The 19,705-nt window shown below is 40.5% G+C and overlaps 6 protein-coding genes across 6 annotated transcripts; 2 read left to right on the top strand and 4 right to left on the bottom strand.

Moving 5' to 3' along the window:
• Nucleotides 1-1,009: 1,009 nt before the first annotated feature.
• Nucleotides 1,010-2,987, bottom strand: LOC124540970. Its single transcript, XM_047118742.1, has 3 exons — nucleotides 2,851-2,987; nucleotides 2,372-2,708; nucleotides 1,010-1,489 (listed from the first exon to the last, which is right to left on the bottom strand). Exons 1-3 carry the CDS (start codon nucleotides 2,985-2,987, stop codon nucleotides 1,010-1,012), a joined length of 954 nt encoding a protein of 317 aa, XP_046974698.1.
• A 5,307-nt stretch (nucleotides 2,988-8,294) lies between these two features.
• Nucleotides 8,295-8,838, bottom strand: LOC124540969 (chorion class A protein Ld2/Ld41-like). Its single transcript, XM_047118741.1, has 2 exons — nucleotides 8,788-8,838; nucleotides 8,295-8,684 (listed from the first exon to the last, which is right to left on the bottom strand). The coding sequence occupies exons 1-2, from the start codon at nucleotides 8,836-8,838 to the stop codon at nucleotides 8,295-8,297; spliced, it is 441 nt and encodes a 146-aa protein (XP_046974697.1).
• Nucleotides 8,839-10,026: 1,188 nt separating this feature from the next.
• Nucleotides 10,027-10,667, top strand: LOC124541123 (chorion class B protein PC10-like). The gene is made up of 2 exons (XM_047118965.1): nucleotides 10,027-10,074; nucleotides 10,182-10,667. Exons 1-2 carry the CDS (start codon nucleotides 10,027-10,029, stop codon nucleotides 10,665-10,667), a joined length of 534 nt encoding a protein of 177 aa, XP_046974921.1.
• Nucleotides 10,668-13,187: 2,520 nt separating this feature from the next.
• LOC124540968 (chorion class B protein PC10-like) lies at nucleotides 13,188-13,849 on the bottom strand. The gene is made up of 2 exons (XM_047118740.1): nucleotides 13,802-13,849; nucleotides 13,188-13,694 (listed from the first exon to the last, which is right to left on the bottom strand). The coding sequence occupies exons 1-2, from the start codon at nucleotides 13,847-13,849 to the stop codon at nucleotides 13,188-13,190; spliced, it is 555 nt and encodes a 184-aa protein (XP_046974696.1).
• A 971-nt stretch (nucleotides 13,850-14,820) lies between these two features.
• LOC124540967 (chorion class A protein Ld2/Ld41-like) lies at nucleotides 14,821-15,364 on the top strand. Its single transcript, XM_047118739.1, has 2 exons — nucleotides 14,821-14,871; nucleotides 14,975-15,364. The coding sequence occupies exons 1-2, from the start codon at nucleotides 14,821-14,823 to the stop codon at nucleotides 15,362-15,364; spliced, it is 441 nt and encodes a 146-aa protein (XP_046974695.1).
• Nucleotides 15,365-18,573: 3,209 nt separating this feature from the next.
• Nucleotides 18,574-19,593, bottom strand: LOC124541196 (chorion class B protein PC10-like). The gene is made up of 2 exons (XM_047119063.1): nucleotides 19,546-19,593; nucleotides 18,574-19,053 (listed from the first exon to the last, which is right to left on the bottom strand). Exons 1-2 carry the CDS (start codon nucleotides 19,591-19,593, stop codon nucleotides 18,574-18,576), a joined length of 528 nt encoding a protein of 175 aa, XP_046975019.1.
• Between the last annotated feature and the right edge of the window lie 112 nt (nucleotides 19,594-19,705).

Raw genomic sequence — 19,705 nt, 5'->3', positions numbered from 1 at the left:
ATTGATGTTAGTAAACATGCCTATGATGAAATCTAGCTGATGGTGGACTACCAGGAGAACTCCTCAATGATTAACGGCATTGTATCGGGAAAAATGGTATTGTCTAATTGGCGATGAGCAGTTAACATTAGGCTATTGTAACTTAGGTAACGCTTAATTTGAGTTGCAGTCCACATCGCATTGAAACGGCGTTGAGTTATGTTTAGAGTCGAAAGCCAAATAATGGGATTCTTTATGAACAACTATTATATATAAGCATAAGAATGTTTACCAATTGTAATTATAAATAATAAAACGACACTGAAAAGCAGTAAATAAATTTTTATAAATAAAAAAAAACCGCCTTCAAAAATGAACTAAAAAGAAAAAAATAATCAGTTACATCCATATCCAATTTACGATTTTTTAATCACCTTTTGAAGTCGGTGCCAACAAAGTAAAAAAATTCCTATATTGAAATAATTTAATTTGTATCGATAGTAAGGTTTGTCTAATGGAGTCATCTATACAATAAATAGATTTAGTTTTTGTATGTATGTATTATGTATTATGTACCTATATTAGCAATGATGGCACCGACTTTGAGAGGTGATTAAAAAATCGTAAATTGGATATGGATGTAACTGATTATTTTTTTCTTTTTAGTTCATTTTTGAAGGCGGTTTTTTTTTTATTTATAAAAATTTATTTTCATCTGTTTGTTTTGTCCTGAACATCTAAATCGATTTAGACGATATCCTCACTGATATAAAGCTACTATTTTCAAGAGTAACTTTGTCTACTTAAAAATGATTAAGGTTCCACCAAACTAAAAGTTGTTGCGAAAGGCCAAGGCCTGCCAGGCCCCGCTGGTTATATTATTTAAAATCAACAACGAATATCATTTCATTGTATCACCTTTTTTTATTACTGGGCTGTTTGGGATCACATTTCGGAACTTCGAAACAATAAATTTCCAATAAATGCATGTGTGTTATCCAATTTTTATTAAGTTTAATCAATACGCATTTTAAATGAGGTTACCACAGCCGCAACCAGCGCGGTTAAGTCCGCCCAGTCCGATGCCGTAGCCGAGACCACCGTAACCGAGACCACCATAGCCGATTCCGTCAATAGCACCGTAGCCAAGGCCGTAGCCGAGTGAGCCAGCTGAAGAGAGTTCCTCCACAATGCCGACGGCTCCGTTGCCACATCCGTAGTTGACAACACCAGCACCAGCAGTTGGCAGAGCACCTTCCAGAGCGACGGTTCCCAAGAACGGCAGAGCACCGGCTACAGCGAGGTTTCCTTCAATAGCGTTTTCAGAGAGCACAGACACTCCGCTTGGTGGGATGGGAGACGCACTGGAGACACCGAGACCACCGCCGCTAGAGGCGGGGACAGCAGCAATTCCAAGTCCACCAAGTCCGCAGCCGCAACCTCCGGCAAGAGGAGCGGCGAGACCGTAGGAAGCACCACATCCAGCTCCGATGTACTGTCCAGCGATGGACTAAAAAAAATTACAAGTAATTTGTTAATAATAGATTACTATTAATATTTTATTTTAAAATTATTTTAAAATTTGTTAATACATAATGAGCTTAATAAATACCTGCACGAAGAGCGCTTGTGCGCAAACCAAGAGCACGGACTTGAACATTTTGAATTTCAACAGAAAATTATGAATGCTAACAATAGTAACTCAATTACATTTTATACCAAAATTCTTACGAAAAACATTATCACCCTCATATCGTGTGAAGTTTTCATAAAGCGATTACGAAATAGTACGTGACTTACTATTTCTTCAATGGGTCATTAATACTTAAGTGGAACAATTTATGGATAAAATATAAAATTTTGAAAATGGAATATCGGTAAAAAAATGATGATAAACACGTTTGTACAAATTGCCTCACAGCAGTCAAGTACAGGATAAGTTTTGCTATAAAACGTGTGACACATCCCCAACAACACATTGTATCTCAACTACGTTGACTACAAACCAAGCATCATGTCTACCTTCGCTTTCCTGCTCCTCTGCATCCAAGCTTGCTTGGTTCAGGTAAATTTTTAACTTAAACAATTTCTTACTTATTTTATAACGTCGACTGAACCGACATGGCCCAGTAGATCGCGTGCATCATCATCAACAATAATGTGCTTACTTTGTGTTTATAATTCATCTCATGTTCGGCGGTGAAGGAAAACATCGTGAGGAAACCTGCATGTATCTAATCTCAAAGAAATTCTGCCACATGTGTACTCCACCAAGACGCATTATAAATATGTTCTGAACCTTTTTCCTTAAAGGGAGAGGAGGCTTTATCCCAGCAGTGTGAAATTTACAGGCTGTTGTTGTTGTTTAAAAAGTCTCTGATTATGTACTTACTAGTAAATTTTGTGTTATAGAATGTATACAGCGCCTGCCGTGGCTCGTTAGCTGGACCTCTTGGATATGAAGCCGGTCTCGCTGGACCAATTGGCTACGGCTATGGTTATGGCCCCGGTATCGCTGGTCTTGGCTTGGACGGTCTTGGTTTAGCTGGTTGCGGTGCTGCCTACGGCGGAGCTGGTGTTGGTGATGTATCCGTCGCCGGAGAGATGGCTGTCGGTGGTACCACGCTGGTCGCTGGTCAGGTACCAATCCTCGGTGCTGTAGAATTCGGAGGCATCGTGCCAGCCGCTGGTGCTGTCTCCATTGCCGGAAGCTGTGGCTGCGGCTGCGGCTACAACGGATACATTTACTGAGAAGGATGTTTTTCCTCCCAAAAACAAACCAAAACAAGAATAAACGAATTTGCTATACGATATTTATTATTTTTATTTACGCGAACTCCTTAAACAGATATCATTAATATTCATAATTACCTATTAAGAATTTGTAACAGCAACGCACAATTTTTGTCGTCATCGCGGAAGCATTTGATGTTATTTTTATTTAAAGTTTTTGATTTTAAATATAAATAAACAAAGTGACATTCATAATGGCAGAATGTTTTATGCATTAGTAGCAAAAATAAACTGCCAGTATTAAAAAGGTATACAATAATAAATGACTCTTTGATGCTATCACTATTAAATTGATAAATTTTGCGTAATATACATATATTTTTACTATCAATTCATTTTCATATCTTTAATTTCGATATGATCTATATTATATAAATTCACAGTAACATTATGCATTTCGATAGAATCAATGATAATAATATACATTATATGTGCACTAGAAGTAAGGATAAGCTTATAACGCCAAGTTTCAGCCAATAAATCCTTCTTGGGGCAGGGTATCCGTTTCTGTAATAAAATTCCGCAGACATTTTTAACTTTGCCGTATCGTAAATTCATGTCATTTATAAAAAATACATTGCTAAAAAAGGCATTTATTCTATGCAAGATTTTATAGATGATAAAAAAGCGTGGAGTTAATACCTGATAATTACTTTCAAGCAGGATATATTAATTGAAATAATTATATTAACCAATATGACTTTGTATTTTTTAAATGTTGAAAAAGAGTAACTACTGAGTTTCTTGCCGTTTCTTCTCGGTAAAATCTACTTTTCGAACCGGTGGTAGCTTCGAATAAATTATGTCTTTAAATATCTACAAATATTAATTAAAATCTTGACCACGCGGTCAAGATTTATACAGTAACTAGTTACTGTATAAATCTTCACCGCGTGGAATGGTGGCAAGAATGCTAGCAGCATTTCCCCGTTGAATCGCAATTCCGATCCTCTGGGCAAAAACGAATCTACCTTCCTGTCACCTATTTACTTTCAATGAAGCTAATCTTAGTTGGTTAGTTGTAGCGTAGCGTAGCGCACTGGCAATATAAGATATTATTATTATAGATGGTTTGTTCAAATCAGATTAGTGGATGTGTTACCAGCGCGTTCAGACAAACACATGAATGCAAATATGGATGACGTATTTAGGCAAGCAAGCCTGTCAAAAATTAGAATTTTATTCGTCTTTAATAATTGTCCAAAAATTAAATTTATTATTAATATAACTATTATTTAGTTATTGGCCTCATGGTGATTAAGTACGTCGTAATGCTATACAGAATCGGTTCGATAATCGATTTTTCTGAAGCCGATTAATCGACTATCGTCTCAAACTCTGATCGAAACAAAACGATCGCTGGCTATCTAAATCCTTCCGAAACATTATTTAAAAACTTGAAGAAAACACATTAACAATAATCTTTATTAGTTATTCCTGCAGTTCTAAGATAAAACTGATCGAAATGTATTCAATGCAAACGATAAAAATTTAACAAATTTTTTTTTTTTGTTAAAACATAATGATATAGGAGATAATGATATGAACTTCAACGGTCGGGCATGTTTGACATTCCTGTGTACATTCTGTAAGTAAAGTAACAGCCTTTAAATTTCCCACTGCTGGGCTAAGGCCTCCTCTTCTATTAAGGAGAGGGTTTGGAACATATTCCCCCACGCTGTTCCAATGCGGATTGGTGGAATGCACATATGGCAGAATTTCGATGAAATTAGACACATGCAGGTTTCCTCACGATGTTTTCCTTCACCGCCGAGCACGAGATGAATTATAAACTCGAATTAAGCACATATATATAGTGGTGCTTGCCTGGGTTTGAAAACGAAATCATCGGCTAAGATGCACGCGTTCTAACCATTGGGCTATATCAGTTCAATTTCGTGCGCCAGCAGGGGGGTTCCGTGGTGGACGTTTCGTTCGCCTCCCCTGTCGTAGCACGCAGAGTGGTCGACTGGAGAGTGGAGGAGGAGGTGGAGACTCTATCGGATCACCGTTATATCCGATTTGAGATCTCCACCTCGCGCAGGCCGGCGGAACCCCAGAGGGTGTCGACCACGCTGCCGAGGTGGTCACTCGGCCAAGTCGACCGAGATATGGTCAAGGAGGCCGCCATTGTGCAGCGGTGGGGTTCCGCAGGGAGGAGGGAGGGTGACAGCTCAGACGAGCTGGCGGGCCGCATGCGCAGTTCGCTCAAGAAAATCTGCGATGCGGCCATGCCTCGGACCCGGCGCAGGTTACCGCGCCGGCATGTCTATTGGTGGTCGCCTGAAATCGCTGTCCTTAGGGCGACTTGCTGCCGGGCGCGTAGGGCTTACGTCCGTTGTCGAAGGCGCAACGGCCTCGACACGGATCTGGAGGGTCAGATGCTGGACGCATATCGCCAGCTGAAAAAAGATCTGCAGCTGGCGATAAGGAAAGCTAAGGAGAAGGCCAGGGAGGAGCTTCTGGAGGGTCTCAACCGAGACCCGTGGGGGCGCCCGTACCGCGGTGTGCGTGGGAAGTTCCGCACCCAAGGTGCCCCCGTCACCGAGACGCTGCCGCCGGAACTCCTCCTGCGCCTGGTCGGAGAACTCTTCCCCCATCCAGGCGAGCATATCCCTCCGCAGATGGCCTCTCGCTCCGTGATTGAAACAGCAGTGGCTCCACCACTGATCACGGAGCGGGAGATGGAGATGGCCCTCGGCCGCTTGAGGGCCAAGAAGACAGCGCCGGGTCCGGACGGGGTTCCAGGGCCTGTTCTGTGCGGCGCCCTGGAATACCTAGACACAAGGCTTCGGGAGCTGTTCGACGAATGTCTGCGCAGCGGACAGTTTCCGAAGCCTTGGAAGGAAGGAAGATTGGTGTTGTTGCCAAAGGAAGGTCGGCCGATGGACTCTTCTTCGGCATACAGGCCAATTGTGCTGCTGAACGAGACGGGAAAACTCTTCGAGAAGATCCTCGCAGCCCGTCTCGTTCAACACCTCGAGGAAGTCGGTCCGGGTCTTTCAGAGGCTCAGTACGGGTTCAGGGCAGGCCGGTCGACGGTCGATGCCCTGGACGCCCTGAAGACTCGGACGACGGAGGCGGTGGCCCGGGGACAAGTCGTCCTGGCAGTGTCGCTCGATGTGGCGAACGCCTTCAACAGTCTTCCCTTTGAGACAATACGGGAGGCACTCCGATATCATGGGGTGCCTTCCTATCTCAGGAGGCTGCTGGAGGCGTACCTCCAAGACAGGGTAATCCTCTGGGCGGGGGTCGATGGGAGGCTCGTCCGGTATCGGGTGGGCTGTGGCGTTCCACAGGGGTCGATTCTCGGCCCAATTCTGTGGAACGTCGGTTTCGACTGGCTCCTGCGGGCTCCCGTCCTTCCCGGGATGGGGGTGTTGTGTTACGCTGACGACACCCTCGTCACGGCGATTGGGCGGGACTTCCAGGAGGCGGCTCGCCTCGCCGAAGTCGGAACGGCTCTCACCGTGGACCGCATGGGAATGCTGGGCTTGAGGGTCTCCATATCCAAAACGGAGGCCCTCCTCTTCCACGGTCCACGGAAAGGACCCCCACGAGGGGCGAGTATCACCGTCCAGGGGACGGTGGTCAAGGTGCAGGCCCAGATGAAGTATCTGGGCCTGATTCTGGACGGGCGATGGAGCTTCGGGCAGCATTTTGTCCATCTCGGCCCGAGGCTCATCAACGCCGCTGCCGCTCTCGGTCGCCTCCTTCCGAATGTGGGGGGGCCGGGATCCCTATGTCGGCGTCTATATTCCGGCGTAGTGAGGTCGATGGCGCTGTACGGTGCCCCGATCTGGATAGACGCCCTCACCGCTAAAAATCGGGCCCTACTGCGAAAGCCGCAGAGGGTCATAGCGGTGAGAGGCATCAGAGGGTACCGTACGGTGTCGTGGACTGCGGCGACACTTCTCGCGGGCGATCCGCCCTGGGAGCTCCAGGCGGAGGTGCTCGCGGAAGTGTACCGGTTTCGGGTCGAGGTGAGGAACCGCGGCGACCGTCCAGGGTCAACGGAGATCGGGCGGATCAGGACTCTAGCCCAGCAAGCCCTGATCGTCCGATGGCAGGAGGATCTGGGGTCACCCACAGCAGGCCTGGCGACAGTGGAGGCGATTCGTCCCCACTTGAGTCGCTGGGTTAAAAGGAAGCACGGCACACTGTCGTACAGAATGACGCAGGTACTTACCGGACACGGATGCTTCGGTAAGTACCTGCACACGATAGCGCGTCGGGAGGAAACACCCTCCTGCCACGAGTGTGGTGCGCCAGTGGACACGGCGTACCACACCCTGTACGAGTGTGCTGCGTGGGGACCCCAGAGGCACATCCTTGTGGCGACTATGGGTGGAGACCTCTCGCTACCGAGCGTTATCAACGCCATGCTCAGTAGCGAGATGTGCTGGTCGGAAATGCGCTCCTTCTGCGAAAGTGTCATGTCGCAGAAGGAAGCCGCGGAGCGGGAGCGGGAAAATAATGCCGCCGCCGACTCGCTCCGCAGAAGACGACCGGGGAGGAGGAAAAGGCGCTACGCGCACCTTCTCCCCCCGCCTCATTAGGCGCCGCAGGGACCATGGGGGGTCCCAGTACCCCGGGAATTCCCCGTAGGAGTTGGAGGCCCGCATAGGCGGGCCGACCGTCAGGGCGTCACGGTAGCATGCGTAAGCGATCCCGTGGCGTCCGCCGAAAGACGGAGAGGGTACCGCTGGTTTTTTAGTGGGTAAACCCGGCGTACTTGGGCGCACTAGGCGTCCAGGGCTCCGGGGAGTCCCACACACCCCCCCCCACTTTCCATCACGTGGGGGAAGCGCGTAAAGCGTTTTTCCAGCGAGAAAAAAAAAAAAAAAAAAAAAATATCAGTTCAATTTCAGAAAGTGTGTTCCGAAAAATATATTCATGTAATTATTAAATATGAATAAAAGTTATAATATATTATGTAATAATAAATCGTATTTGTTCAGTTTTATTTATTTCACACGAGCGAAGCCGTCTTAATTTAGTAATAAAATAAAAAAGTACAGCATCATATAAGTACATATTAAATTTAAGCCATCATCAGTTCGGAAAGACGCCGACAAGAGCAACTCCACAGAAGGGTTGTACCAGTATATTCACTCAACAAATATATTTGAATAACATAGAGTATATAAGGTATATACTGTCAGGCCCTTAATTACAAAATTCTTATTTTCGATTTCCGTATCTCCGTAAAATGTGTTGTTTCATCTTGGTTTTAATATGCGGTTCGTAACCACATGATAAATAGACAAAGACAATTCAGTATATTTTTTATTATTTTTGTCGAACTATTTTTTTCTCTTTTCAAGTTTTAGTGCCACCGAAACTTGTATATAATTTATTTATTTAATACATAAACGTACAAATATCCTTTAAAGGGCGTATTTTGAAGTCTGATAATAATAGTAGTTTAATAAAACAACGAAATTAACCATTATCAATGTTTTATTATTTATGTACTCATTATTTTTAAAATATTACATTCTTATTCAGTAAACATACATCTATAGTATGGCACCAGGGCAGCCGCAACCGCAGTTACCAGCAATGGAGACAGTGCCTGCGGCTGGTACGACACCTCCGAAGTCAACACCACCGAGGATCGGCACTTGACCAGCAACCACAGTGGTACCACCGACGCCCATCTCTCCAGCGACTGCTACATCACCGACACCGGCGCCTCCATAGGCAGCACCATATGGAGCACCAAGACCAAGGCCCAAGCCAGCGTTGCCAATTAGGCCGGCCTCACAGCCTAAACCGTAAGGAGCAGCAAGACCAGCACCCAAGCCCAGAGCAGCGGGGCCGGCGAGACCAACGCCCAACCCCAATCCAGCAGGGCCAATGAAACCGGCTTCGCATCCAGCGCCACGTAGGTACTGGCTGTATACATTCTAAAAGGAGAAAAAACGTTTAATATGTAAGAATATGATTCAATGTCTCTGAATCCAGAACAGAAATATTTTGTCAAATTATTTCCTGGAATAAAATGTTTACCTGAACCAAGCAAGCTTGGGCGCAGAGGAGCAAGAAGGCGAAGGTAGACATGGTGCTTGGTTTGTAGTTGGTTGGATCGGTCGTAGAAGTTGTAAGTACAATGTTACTCAAGAGAAATTGTACCGCTTTTATACCAATAACTGTAATATTTTATGCAATCGTCTGAGACGTGTCTATCTTCAGAATACGTAAGTTTTTCGTTTTAACTCATTGAAATTTTTTCACCAATAGCCTACTAGTGTTATCATTTGTAACGAATAGAAATGATGTGTCAGCTTATTTTATCAACAGGGTAGAAAATAGGACACCCTTGACCCAAAGAAATAGTTTCAATGTTAATTTCTTTTTCTTTTAAAAACGATATATCTTTGTATGTCAAAAACAAAATTACGCCTTAACTTTTAAAGAGTAAAGACGGGTAAAATTGGTGGTACATAAAAGACAAGGTCTTTGTGGATGCCCTCCTGGGTAGGTATCACCCACTCATCAGATGGTCTATCGTAAATCATCAATCAATAAACTATGTTGACTTTCAGGCAGGATACATTACATACATATATAATTGTATTTAACTTAACTAATATGATTGTATTTTTTAAATGTTGAAAAAGAGTAACTACTGAGTTTCTTGCCGGTTCTTCTCGGTAGAATCCACTTTCTGAACCGGTGGTAGCTTCACTTATTGTTAAATGACGATTCAAAAGTGCTTGTAAAAGCCTACTTGAATAAAGTTTATCTTGATTTTTGATTTTATGTTTTACAGTAGTGTTGTATTACGAGTCAACATTTACCAAGTTTGGTGACCTACCTAGAATAATATAAACATCCCTCATAAAACACAATATATATTTTTTTTAAACAGAACAATTCAACTTATGAAATTAAAATAAAGTATTGTTAATGCATTAATCATAAGTAAAGACTATGGACTAACAAATATCTCTTATTGTACATGAATGAAACAAAAGAATAAAAGGGGCAGCCCTTGTCCCCTATACAGCGATCTCTTCCAGGAAACCTAAACGTGGATGAGAGAAATTACTGTTGAAAGTTCTCGATAATTTCAGAAAATACGATGTTCTATTAACCAAGTGTCGTGTCACGTAGTTTTTCACAATTTCGTTACAAATGACATCACACCACCCGCAACGCTGATAACGCTTTCTCAAGTTGCATCGGTATAAAAACTGGACGAAAATTTCTTCGTAACATTATCAAGTTTGCATTCAAACAGTAAACATGTTCAAAGCCGTTCTTTTGGTCTGCGCACAGGCGCTCCTGATCCAGGTATGTCATACTGGAATTATTAGAAATAATATTTAAATAGTTTGTTATTTAAATCAACTTTAAAATATTTTAATGTTCAATTGATTCACTGTTTTAATATTACCTAGGCTATCGCTGGACAGTACATCGGAGCTGGATGTGGTGCTCCTTACGGTCTCGCCGCTCCTCTTGCCGGAGGTTGCGGCTGCGGACTTGGTGGACTTGGAATTGCTGCTGTCCCCGCCTCTAGCGGCGGTGGTCTCGGTGTCGCCAGTGCTTCTCCCATCCCACCAAGCGGAGTGTCTGTGCTCTCAGAAAACGCTATTGAAGGAAACCTCGCTGTAGCCGGTGCTCTGCCGCTCTTGGGAACCGTCGCTCTGGAAGGTGCTCTGCCAACTGCTGGTGCTGGTGGTGTCAACTACGGATGTGGCAACGGAGCCGTCGGCATTGTGGAGGAACTCTCTTCCGCTGGCTCACTCGGCTACGGCCTCGGTTACGGTGCTCTCGACGGTATCGGCTACGGTGGTCTCGGCTACGGTGGTCTCGGTTACGGTGGTCTCGGCTACGGTATCGGACTTAACCGCGCTGGTTGCGGCTGTGGTGCCGCTATCTAAAACCTTTCTTACATTCTCAGTACTTATATAAAACAATTGTTATATTACTTCAAGATCACAAGTATATTAAAAAAATAAATTGTATATAATGTAAAGAATAATAAAAATATAAGATGTTGTAACAAATTCGATTGTCTTTAATTGTTATAATTCAATTATGAAATTTAGGTATATTAATATTATAAATGTGAAAGTAACTCTGTCTGTCTGTCTGTCGCTCCTTCATGACCAAACCGCTGAACCGAATTTCATGAAATTTGGTATGCAGCAAACTTGATCTCCAAGAAACGACAGAGGCTACTCATTTTACCTGACACATGACAACCAACACCCTAAAATGCGAGCGAAGCCGCGGGCCACTACTAGTTTTCTACAACTAAAACAATTCTGATTGAAAGGTTTACAGTTTAGTTCAGTATAATACACACCAGCGGTTCCCCCGCGTTTATTCAAGAGATATTTTAGGAATTTCGAAACCTATGGTTCTGTTTTGATTACGTTTCATTTTATATCTGTAAATTATTATTAATATACAATATTTATATACTGTAAATCACTCATCTACATTTGGCGCCAAAATGATGAAACCTCTTTTAAATGAAACTTATAATATCCAAATAGTATACATTAGTTATTAGTTTAAAAATTGGCTTAGACTATTAACATAAGCTTTGGAAATGCAAATGCGCAGAAGGTTTATTTTTGAATATATTTTATTTATGTACCTACATTTCCTATGTACGTTTGCCGCCATCTTGAAAAATGTGTTGAATTTAGTTTTTTTACGATTACTCAGCAGTGTCTCTTGATACTAGGATTATTATATATGTTTTTAATGTTACGATCTACAATTTAGGTCCTGTACATTTTTAACCTACCATTTATGGTTATTAATACATCGATTGCGAATGTGACGATGACTTTGCTTTCTTTGAATAAAAGTCCTGGTCATATACAATATCATACACTGCCAATCTCAGTCTACTCGCCAATCCATTAATATAAAGAGTAATGGATAGCACGAAACCTAAATAAAAGTTTATTCACGATATTTTCACAAATTGCCAGACCTACGATAGATTTTGTTTTGTTTTAATCTCATTGTATACTGACAACGTCTAATCCCACATTTATTTATTTTGTATACAGCTATAGCGCCGCCCTCTAGCCAGACAGTAAATTATTTTCGTTCTGTAAAATAATGTATTTGTTAATCGTAACAATTAAGTAAATTGCAATTAAGAATCCTCATTAATTTTCTGCACACCTACGATTGAAGCTATTCAGAATAAGACCATATACCGATCTTCTTTGTGTAGCTATTAATATATAAGATAAGAATCTATAATGCTATCTAGAAATGTTGTTGCGCCCATAAGGTCTTAAGCTCACATATTTACCATTTAGAGTAATAAATTGGATGTATTCAGTATTGTTACTATTTAACCGTAGATAAGTGTTGACAAATGTGCTATTTAAAAAAAAAACATCGGTTACATCGTCAGATACCTTGGCGTATAAAATAATCGAAAAATCAAGTGATACTTGACGAACTTGTCATCTAAAATATAAAATAAGTCACATATATAAATAAGGAAGAGATATGGACTACTAATAGACCCTTGAGGAACCCCATACTTACCCGAGCCACGGAAGATTTAATTGCATTTACCGAGTATGTCATTAAAAGTTCGCGGTCTCTTATGTTTAATTGACGTAGTTTCTGGCTAGTGATTCATAATTAAAGTTATCAGATAAGTAATAAAGTATCCTTTAACTATTTTGTGACTCCTCCTATACCATTATGTATTTTTTGATAAGTAACATCCCAGCGTCAATTATGAAGCGAGGCCTTGCAGAACCAAACGATTTATTTTGCAACAACATTTTACGTGTAATATATATATATATATATATATATACTAGGGATAGGACACTACATATATGTATATATATTTGAAATAATTTACTAAAATGTCTACATACTGTCGGACTGTTGTTTACATATATTAGGGTTTGAACCTGATATAATTACAACTTTTTTATTATGAAATCGTAGCTTGTTTGATTGGTCGTAATCTGCAACATGCAATGCGCTGGTCTAACTTATTTTGCCAAATTTACGGAAAACATATTATAATATTACAAGTCTATCAAATGATACATTCATTATCAAAATTCATACGATATCCCACATACGGAATCTAATTATTTTTACTACTTTCATCCAGTATTCTATCTGTGATTTTGTTCAGCCATTCAAGTTACAAATGATTTGAACTTTCTTGTTTGAATTTAGCAATTATTTAAATATGCAATTAAAAGATACTTGCTACACATAAGAATCAAATTTCATTATGTGTATGTAATAAAGTACAAATTTATGTATTACAAAAATAATTTTTTATTTATTTTGTCTTTTTTTATTATGTACATAATATTTAAAGTTAAATGTTAACAAAATTTGTAAAATTCTTACAAATTTATTTAATTATAGTAACATATTTTTACTGGAAGTTCTTAGATGAGGGCACCACAACCGCAACCAGCTCGGTAAGGTCCAGCCAGAGATCCGATACCGTAGCCGAGACCACCGTAACCGAGACCACCGTAACCAAGACCACCGTAGCCGAGACCACCGTAGCCGATACCGTCGAGAGCTTCAAGGCCGTAACCGATTGGGCCAGCGGAAGCGAGTTCCTCCACAATGCCGACGGCTCCGTTGCCACATCCGTAGTTAACACCACCAGCACCAGCAGTTGGCAGAGCACCTTCCAGACCAACGGCACCCAAGAACGGCAAAGCACCGGAGACAGCGAGATTTCCTTCAATAGCGTTTTCTGAGAGCACAGACACTCCGCTTGGTGGGATGGGAGAAGCACTGGAGACACCGAGACCACCGCCGCTAGAGGCGGGGACAGCAGCAATTCCAAGTCCACCAAGTCCGCAGCCGCAACCACCGGCAAGAGGAGCGGCGAGACCGTAAGGAGCACCACATCCAGCTCCGATGTACTGTCCAGCGATAGCCTGGGTAATATTAAAACAATGAATCAATTGAATATTATGATATTTTAAAGTTGATTTATATAACAAACTATTTAAATATTATTTCTAATAATTCCAGTATGACATACCTGGATCAGGAGCGACTGGGCGCATACCAGAAGAACGGCTTTGAACATGTTTACTGTTTGAATGCAAACTTGATAATGTTACGAAGAAATTTTCGTCCAGTTTTTATACCGATGCAACTTGAGAAAGCGTTATCAGCGTTGCGGGTGGTGTGATGTCATTTGTAACGAAATTGTGAAAAACTACGTGACATGACACTTGGTTAATAGAACATCGTATTTTCTGAAATTATCGAGAACTTTCTACAATAATTTCTCTCATCCACGTTTATATTTCCTGGAACTGATCGCTGTATAAGGGACAAAGGCTGCAATTTTTATTTTTTGTTTCATTCATGTACAATAATAGATATTTGTTAGTCCATAGTCTTTACTTATGACAAATGCCTTAATAATACACGTATTGTATTTTTTTTAATTTGGGCTGTTCTGTTTGAAGAAAATATATATCGTGTTTTAGGAGGGATGTTTTTATTAATCTAGGTAGGTTACCAAACTTCGAAAATCTCGACACAGAATACAACAAAACTATAAAATATAGTTTTTTGATTGATGATTTACGATAGACCATCTGATGAGTGGGTGATATCTACCCAGACGGGTATGTCCAAAGAGCTACCACTAGTTTTACCCGCGGCATTCATCATGATTGTCTTTTCTCTTTAAAAAGTTAATTTGTCATTTTGTTCTTGACATAAAAAGATATATCTTTTATAAAAGCAAACGAAATAATCATGGAAAATGTTTCTTTGGGTCAATGGTGTCTCCTAATTTCTACCCTGTTGAAAAAATAAGCTGACACATCATTTCTATTCGTTACAAAAGATAACACAAGTAGGCTATTGGTGAAAAAATTTCAAAGAGTTAAAACGAAAAACTTCTTACGTTTTCCGAAGATAGACACGTTCCAAGCGATTGCATAAAATATTACAGTTATTGGTATAAAAGCGGTACAATTTCTCTTGAGTAACATTGTACTTACAACTTCTACGACCGACCCAACCAACTACAAACCAAGCACCATGTCTACCTTCGCCTTCTTGCTCCTCTGCGCCCAAGCTTGCTTGGTTCAGGTAAACAAATTATTCCAGGAAATAATTTGACAAATTATTTCTGTTCTGGATTCAGAGACATTGAATCATATTCTTACATATTAAACGTTTTTTCTCCTTTTAGAATGTATACAGCCAGTACCTACGTGGCGCTGGATGCGAAGCCGGTCTCATTGGCCCTGCTGGATTGGGGTTGGGCGTTGGTCTCGCCGGCCCCGCTGCTCTGGGCTTGGGTGCTGGTCTTGCTGCTCCTTACGGTTTAGGCTGCGAGGCCGGTCTTATTGGCAACGCTGGTTTGGGCCTTGGTCTTGGTGCTCCATATGGTGCTGCCTATGGAGGCGCCGGTGTCGGTGATGTAGCAGTCGCTGGAGAGATGGGCGTCGGTGGTACCACTGTGGTTGCTGGTCAAGTGCCGATCCTCGGTGGTGTTGACTTCGGAGGTGTCGTACCAGCCGCAGGCACTGTCTCCATTGCTGGTAACTGCGGTTGCGGCTGCCCTAGTGCCATACTGTAGGTGTATGTTTACTGAATAAAACATATTATTAAAAAGTAATTTTGATTTAACTGAAAGAAGTTTGATTTAATCCTTATTTTATACTAGTATACAAATATCATTTACCAAATGGACTTTGAGTCACTCAGACCCTTGTCGTTAAACGAAATAACTTCAACAACAACAATAGCCTGTCAATTTCCCACTTCTGGGCTAAGGCCTCCTCTCCCTTTGAGGCGAAGGTTTCGAACATATTCCAACACGCTGTACCAATACGGGTTGGTAGAATACACATGTGGCACAATTTCTTTAAAATTGGACACTTGGTTTCCTTACGATGTTTTCCTTCACCGCCGAGTTCGAGATGGTGCTTGCCTGGGTTTGAACCCGCAAGTATCGGTTAAGATGCACGCGTTCTAACCACTGGGCCATCTCGGCTCTCTTTAGAATAAAATAATTTCAACTCGAAGCAGTTATAATATGCAGACAGTTAGCCAATTAACAATCGAGTTAAATTTAATATTATGTACATATTTTTTTTAATTTTACTAGTACTGAATTAACTTAGTTAATCTATATATTTAAAAAACCATGTCGGTCTGACGGATTCATCATCGCCGAGCATAGGACGATGATGATCAAAAATGAAAAATTGGGTTAGTAGGATCGTTTTATTGAGAAGACTCCCACTAAGTTCGGAATTTTGGTAACTCTACCTCTAAGTGAGTGAAATAGGAATTAAAAGGTTGTATGGAATTCCGGATTTTTTTGAGATACAGATAAAAATGAGTAGATACGTATATAAGCGTGTCTGGACATTCTACCCCATAGGGGGTGAAATACACACCCATGTATAAAGCCATACCCATATTAAATTAACGTAATAGTTTAATAGTTTAATTAGTCTGTAAATATTTTTAACTTGTACATGAGCAAATCCGCGAAAACAGCTAGTCTATTTATGTACATAATAATATTGTATTTAGAAGCATGTTTTGTATACTTATCACTAAAACTATCAATGCAACCTGAAAGAAACGCTCCTGTATGTTAAGGCAGCCTTTTGTAACAACTTTTATTTTGTTTTTACTGTATGTAATAATTCGATGTATTGTGTTACAGAGTTACCCTAGCTTTCAAAACGGTGTTATGACATTTGATTCTACATATGTATATCATAATTTATATCATATTATTATTTTAATTAATTGATCAATAATTTGTAAAATTGTATTTAATATTATTTTATATGGCATAGCATTTAATACTGGCATGTAACACTATTTCTTATTTTAAATATGATTGAGCTGTCTTTAGAAAACAATTGGACGATAGCGTGGGATTGTAACAAAAGATAGAGAGATTGGAGCATCATTGTAGAACGATAATATTGTCTTCTCCATCCTACGAGACATTGGCGAAATAATCTGTGCCCTGTCGGCACAACTAAAAGCCATTACACCAAGAATTGAATTGAATTGAATTATTTTGGCCATCCCAAACTACTGAAATTTTTTATGGTTTTGAACAATATCAAATACCACATCACATCACATACCAAATACATATATCAAATACAAATACATTTTTAATTATAATAAATATGTATATATGGAATATTCTATTTCGATTCGATACAAGATTTTATAGATGATAAAAAAGCGTGGAATTAATACCTTTTTACTTCCAGGCAGGATACATTACATACATATATAATGGTATTTAACTAATATGAATGTATTTTTTAAATCTTGAAAAAGAGTAACTACTGAGTTTCTTGCCGGTTCTTCTCGGTAAAATCTACTTTCCGAACCGATGCTAGCTTCACGTAATTGTTAAATGACGATTCAAAAGTGCTTGTAAAGGCCTACTTGAATAAAGTTTATTTTGATTTGATTTGAATCGAAGTAGGAATAAAGATGAACAATATATTTACGTATTTCATGGCATTCGCTAATAACTTACCAAATTGTCTTCTACTAGGAATTAATGATTAACATATTATTATTTACAAAAATATGACTTAACTACTTATTTCTGATCTGAGATGGCCCAGTGGTTAGAACGCGTTCATCTTAACCGATGATTGCGGGTTCAAACCCAGGCGAACACCACTATATATATGTGCTTAATTTGTCTTTATAATTCATCTCGTGCTCGGCGGTGAAGGAAAACATCGTTAGAAAACCTGCATATGTCTAATTTCATCGAAATTCTGCCACATGTGAATTCCACCAACCCGCATTGGAACAGCGTGGTGGAATATGTTCCAAACCTTCCTCAAAACAAACAAACCTCAAAGGGAGAGGAGGCCTTTAGCCCAACACTGGGAATTTACAGGCTGTTGTTGTTTTTTATTGTATTTACTGTTGGTTGTCCTAATAAAAATGAAATAAAAATAAAGTTCTTATGTATGCGCAAAGGATACACTACGTACGTGATAATAAATGTATCGTTTTTTATTTTTGGGTTTTAATTTCTTTAGTTTAGTTTTTTAGTTTCTCAAAAACGAGGTTTTATTCAAATTTCGTCTATCACTTTGGAAAAATTGTTGTTTCTTAAGGTTTCGATGTTTCCTATAGTAATATTTAACCTTCTTGCCTTATATTATTTTATCATATTTCACTCTCAAGAACTATGTCGGATAAAACCATATAGTAGAGAGTCTACTACTATTGTGCCCTTAAAATTAATTTACCCCTGCAATCTCGACCGCACCGTTCAATTTTCATCGTGTCTTCTCCATCGCACGTGACATTGGCGAAATAATCTGTGCCCTCTTGGCACAAATAAAAGCAATAAAAAAACCATCTAGTTTACGGGGTACTATTATATATATTTTTTTCAAATTTCCACTTTGGCCCCTCGAAAATTTGCCGCTCACGTCACGATATTGGAAAAAACTCTTTATAGGCGCCATTTTTATATCATATCATGTCACATTTCCGACTCATCTTACGATAACATTTGGTATGTAATTAATTATCAACATTTTTTTATATATTCTTTTAAATCAATAGTGTCAGCGTACGAAAACAATATACATCTACACGAAATATTGAGTCTAAAAATTACCAGATGCCTGCCTTTATTTGTATACCTACTCCTTAATAATCCCTAAACTTTTATAATGTCATCGACTAAGTCAAAAGTATATTTAAATAAAATCAAAAACATAAGTTGATGCATCATACTTTTTATTCGACATGTAGACCAGTTTAATTTTGTTTTTAGATGAGGGCACCACAGCCGCAACCAGCGCGGTTAAGTCCGATACCGTAGCCGAGACCACCGTAACCGAGACCACCGTAGCCGAGACCACCGTAGCCGATACCGTCGAGAGCACCAAGGCCGTAGCCGAGTGGGCCAGCAGAAGAGAGTTCCTCCACAATGCCGACGGCTCCGTTGCCACATCCGTAGTTGACAGCACCAGCACCAGCAGTTGGCAGAGCACCTTCCAGAGCGACGGTTCCCAAGAACGGCAGAGCACCGGCTACAGCGAGGTTTCCTTCAATAGCGTTTTCAGAGAGCACAGACACTCCGCTTGGTGGGATGGGAGAAGCACTTGAGACACCGAGACCACCACCGCTAGAGGCGGGGACAGCAGCAATTCCAAGTCCAGCAAGTCCGCAGCCACAACCACCGGCAAGAGGAGCGGCGAGACCGTAAGGAGCACCACATCCAGCTCCGATGTACTGTCCAGCAATGGACTAGAACAAAATAAAATTACAATGCAATATAACCATCAACATACGAGTAGGTATTTATAGTACGACACAACTTAGATATAGCATCGGCAAATTGAATAAAACTGATTAATGCCAATTTATACAACCAATAGAAGTAGCTCCCTATCACGCCATTTGACGCTATTCGTCGCTATAGATTCTCGCGCCAGTTCAACCCGAGAAATCAAGTGCATGTAAATCGACGTTTCAAATTGATGAATATATTACATGATATTACAAGTTATTACGTTTGTGTAAAGATCATATTCACATAAGAAATAAATATTCATAATTTGGGATAACGTATTTACTGCTACATCTAAGTTCTGTCTCACTATACGTTATTAAATTAAACGATAGAATAACAAACTACAGATTAATGTATATAGGTACACATGTGTTTGTTAATTTCCTAAATATCAAAGTAAGTCTTAAACCTTAAGATGGTTTAGATTAAAAATAAATGAAAATCACCTGGATGAAGAGCGCCTGGGCGCAGACCAAAAGCACAGCCTTGAACATGTTGACCGTTTGAATGCAAACTTGACAATGTCTCAGATGAATTCGAACTGGTTTTTATACTGAGTTCGTTGAAAAGTCTTATCGAAGTAAGTTAGTAAAGCGAAAACCACAA

This window comes from Vanessa cardui, chromosome 27 (assembly GCF_905220365.1).
Source record: "Vanessa cardui chromosome 27, ilVanCard2.1, whole genome shotgun sequence".
Lineage (NCBI taxonomy): Eukaryota > Metazoa > Arthropoda > Insecta > Lepidoptera > Nymphalidae > Vanessa > Vanessa cardui.
Note: the sequence above shows the minus strand (reverse complement) of the source record. Positions and strands in the feature narration are given on the sequence as shown.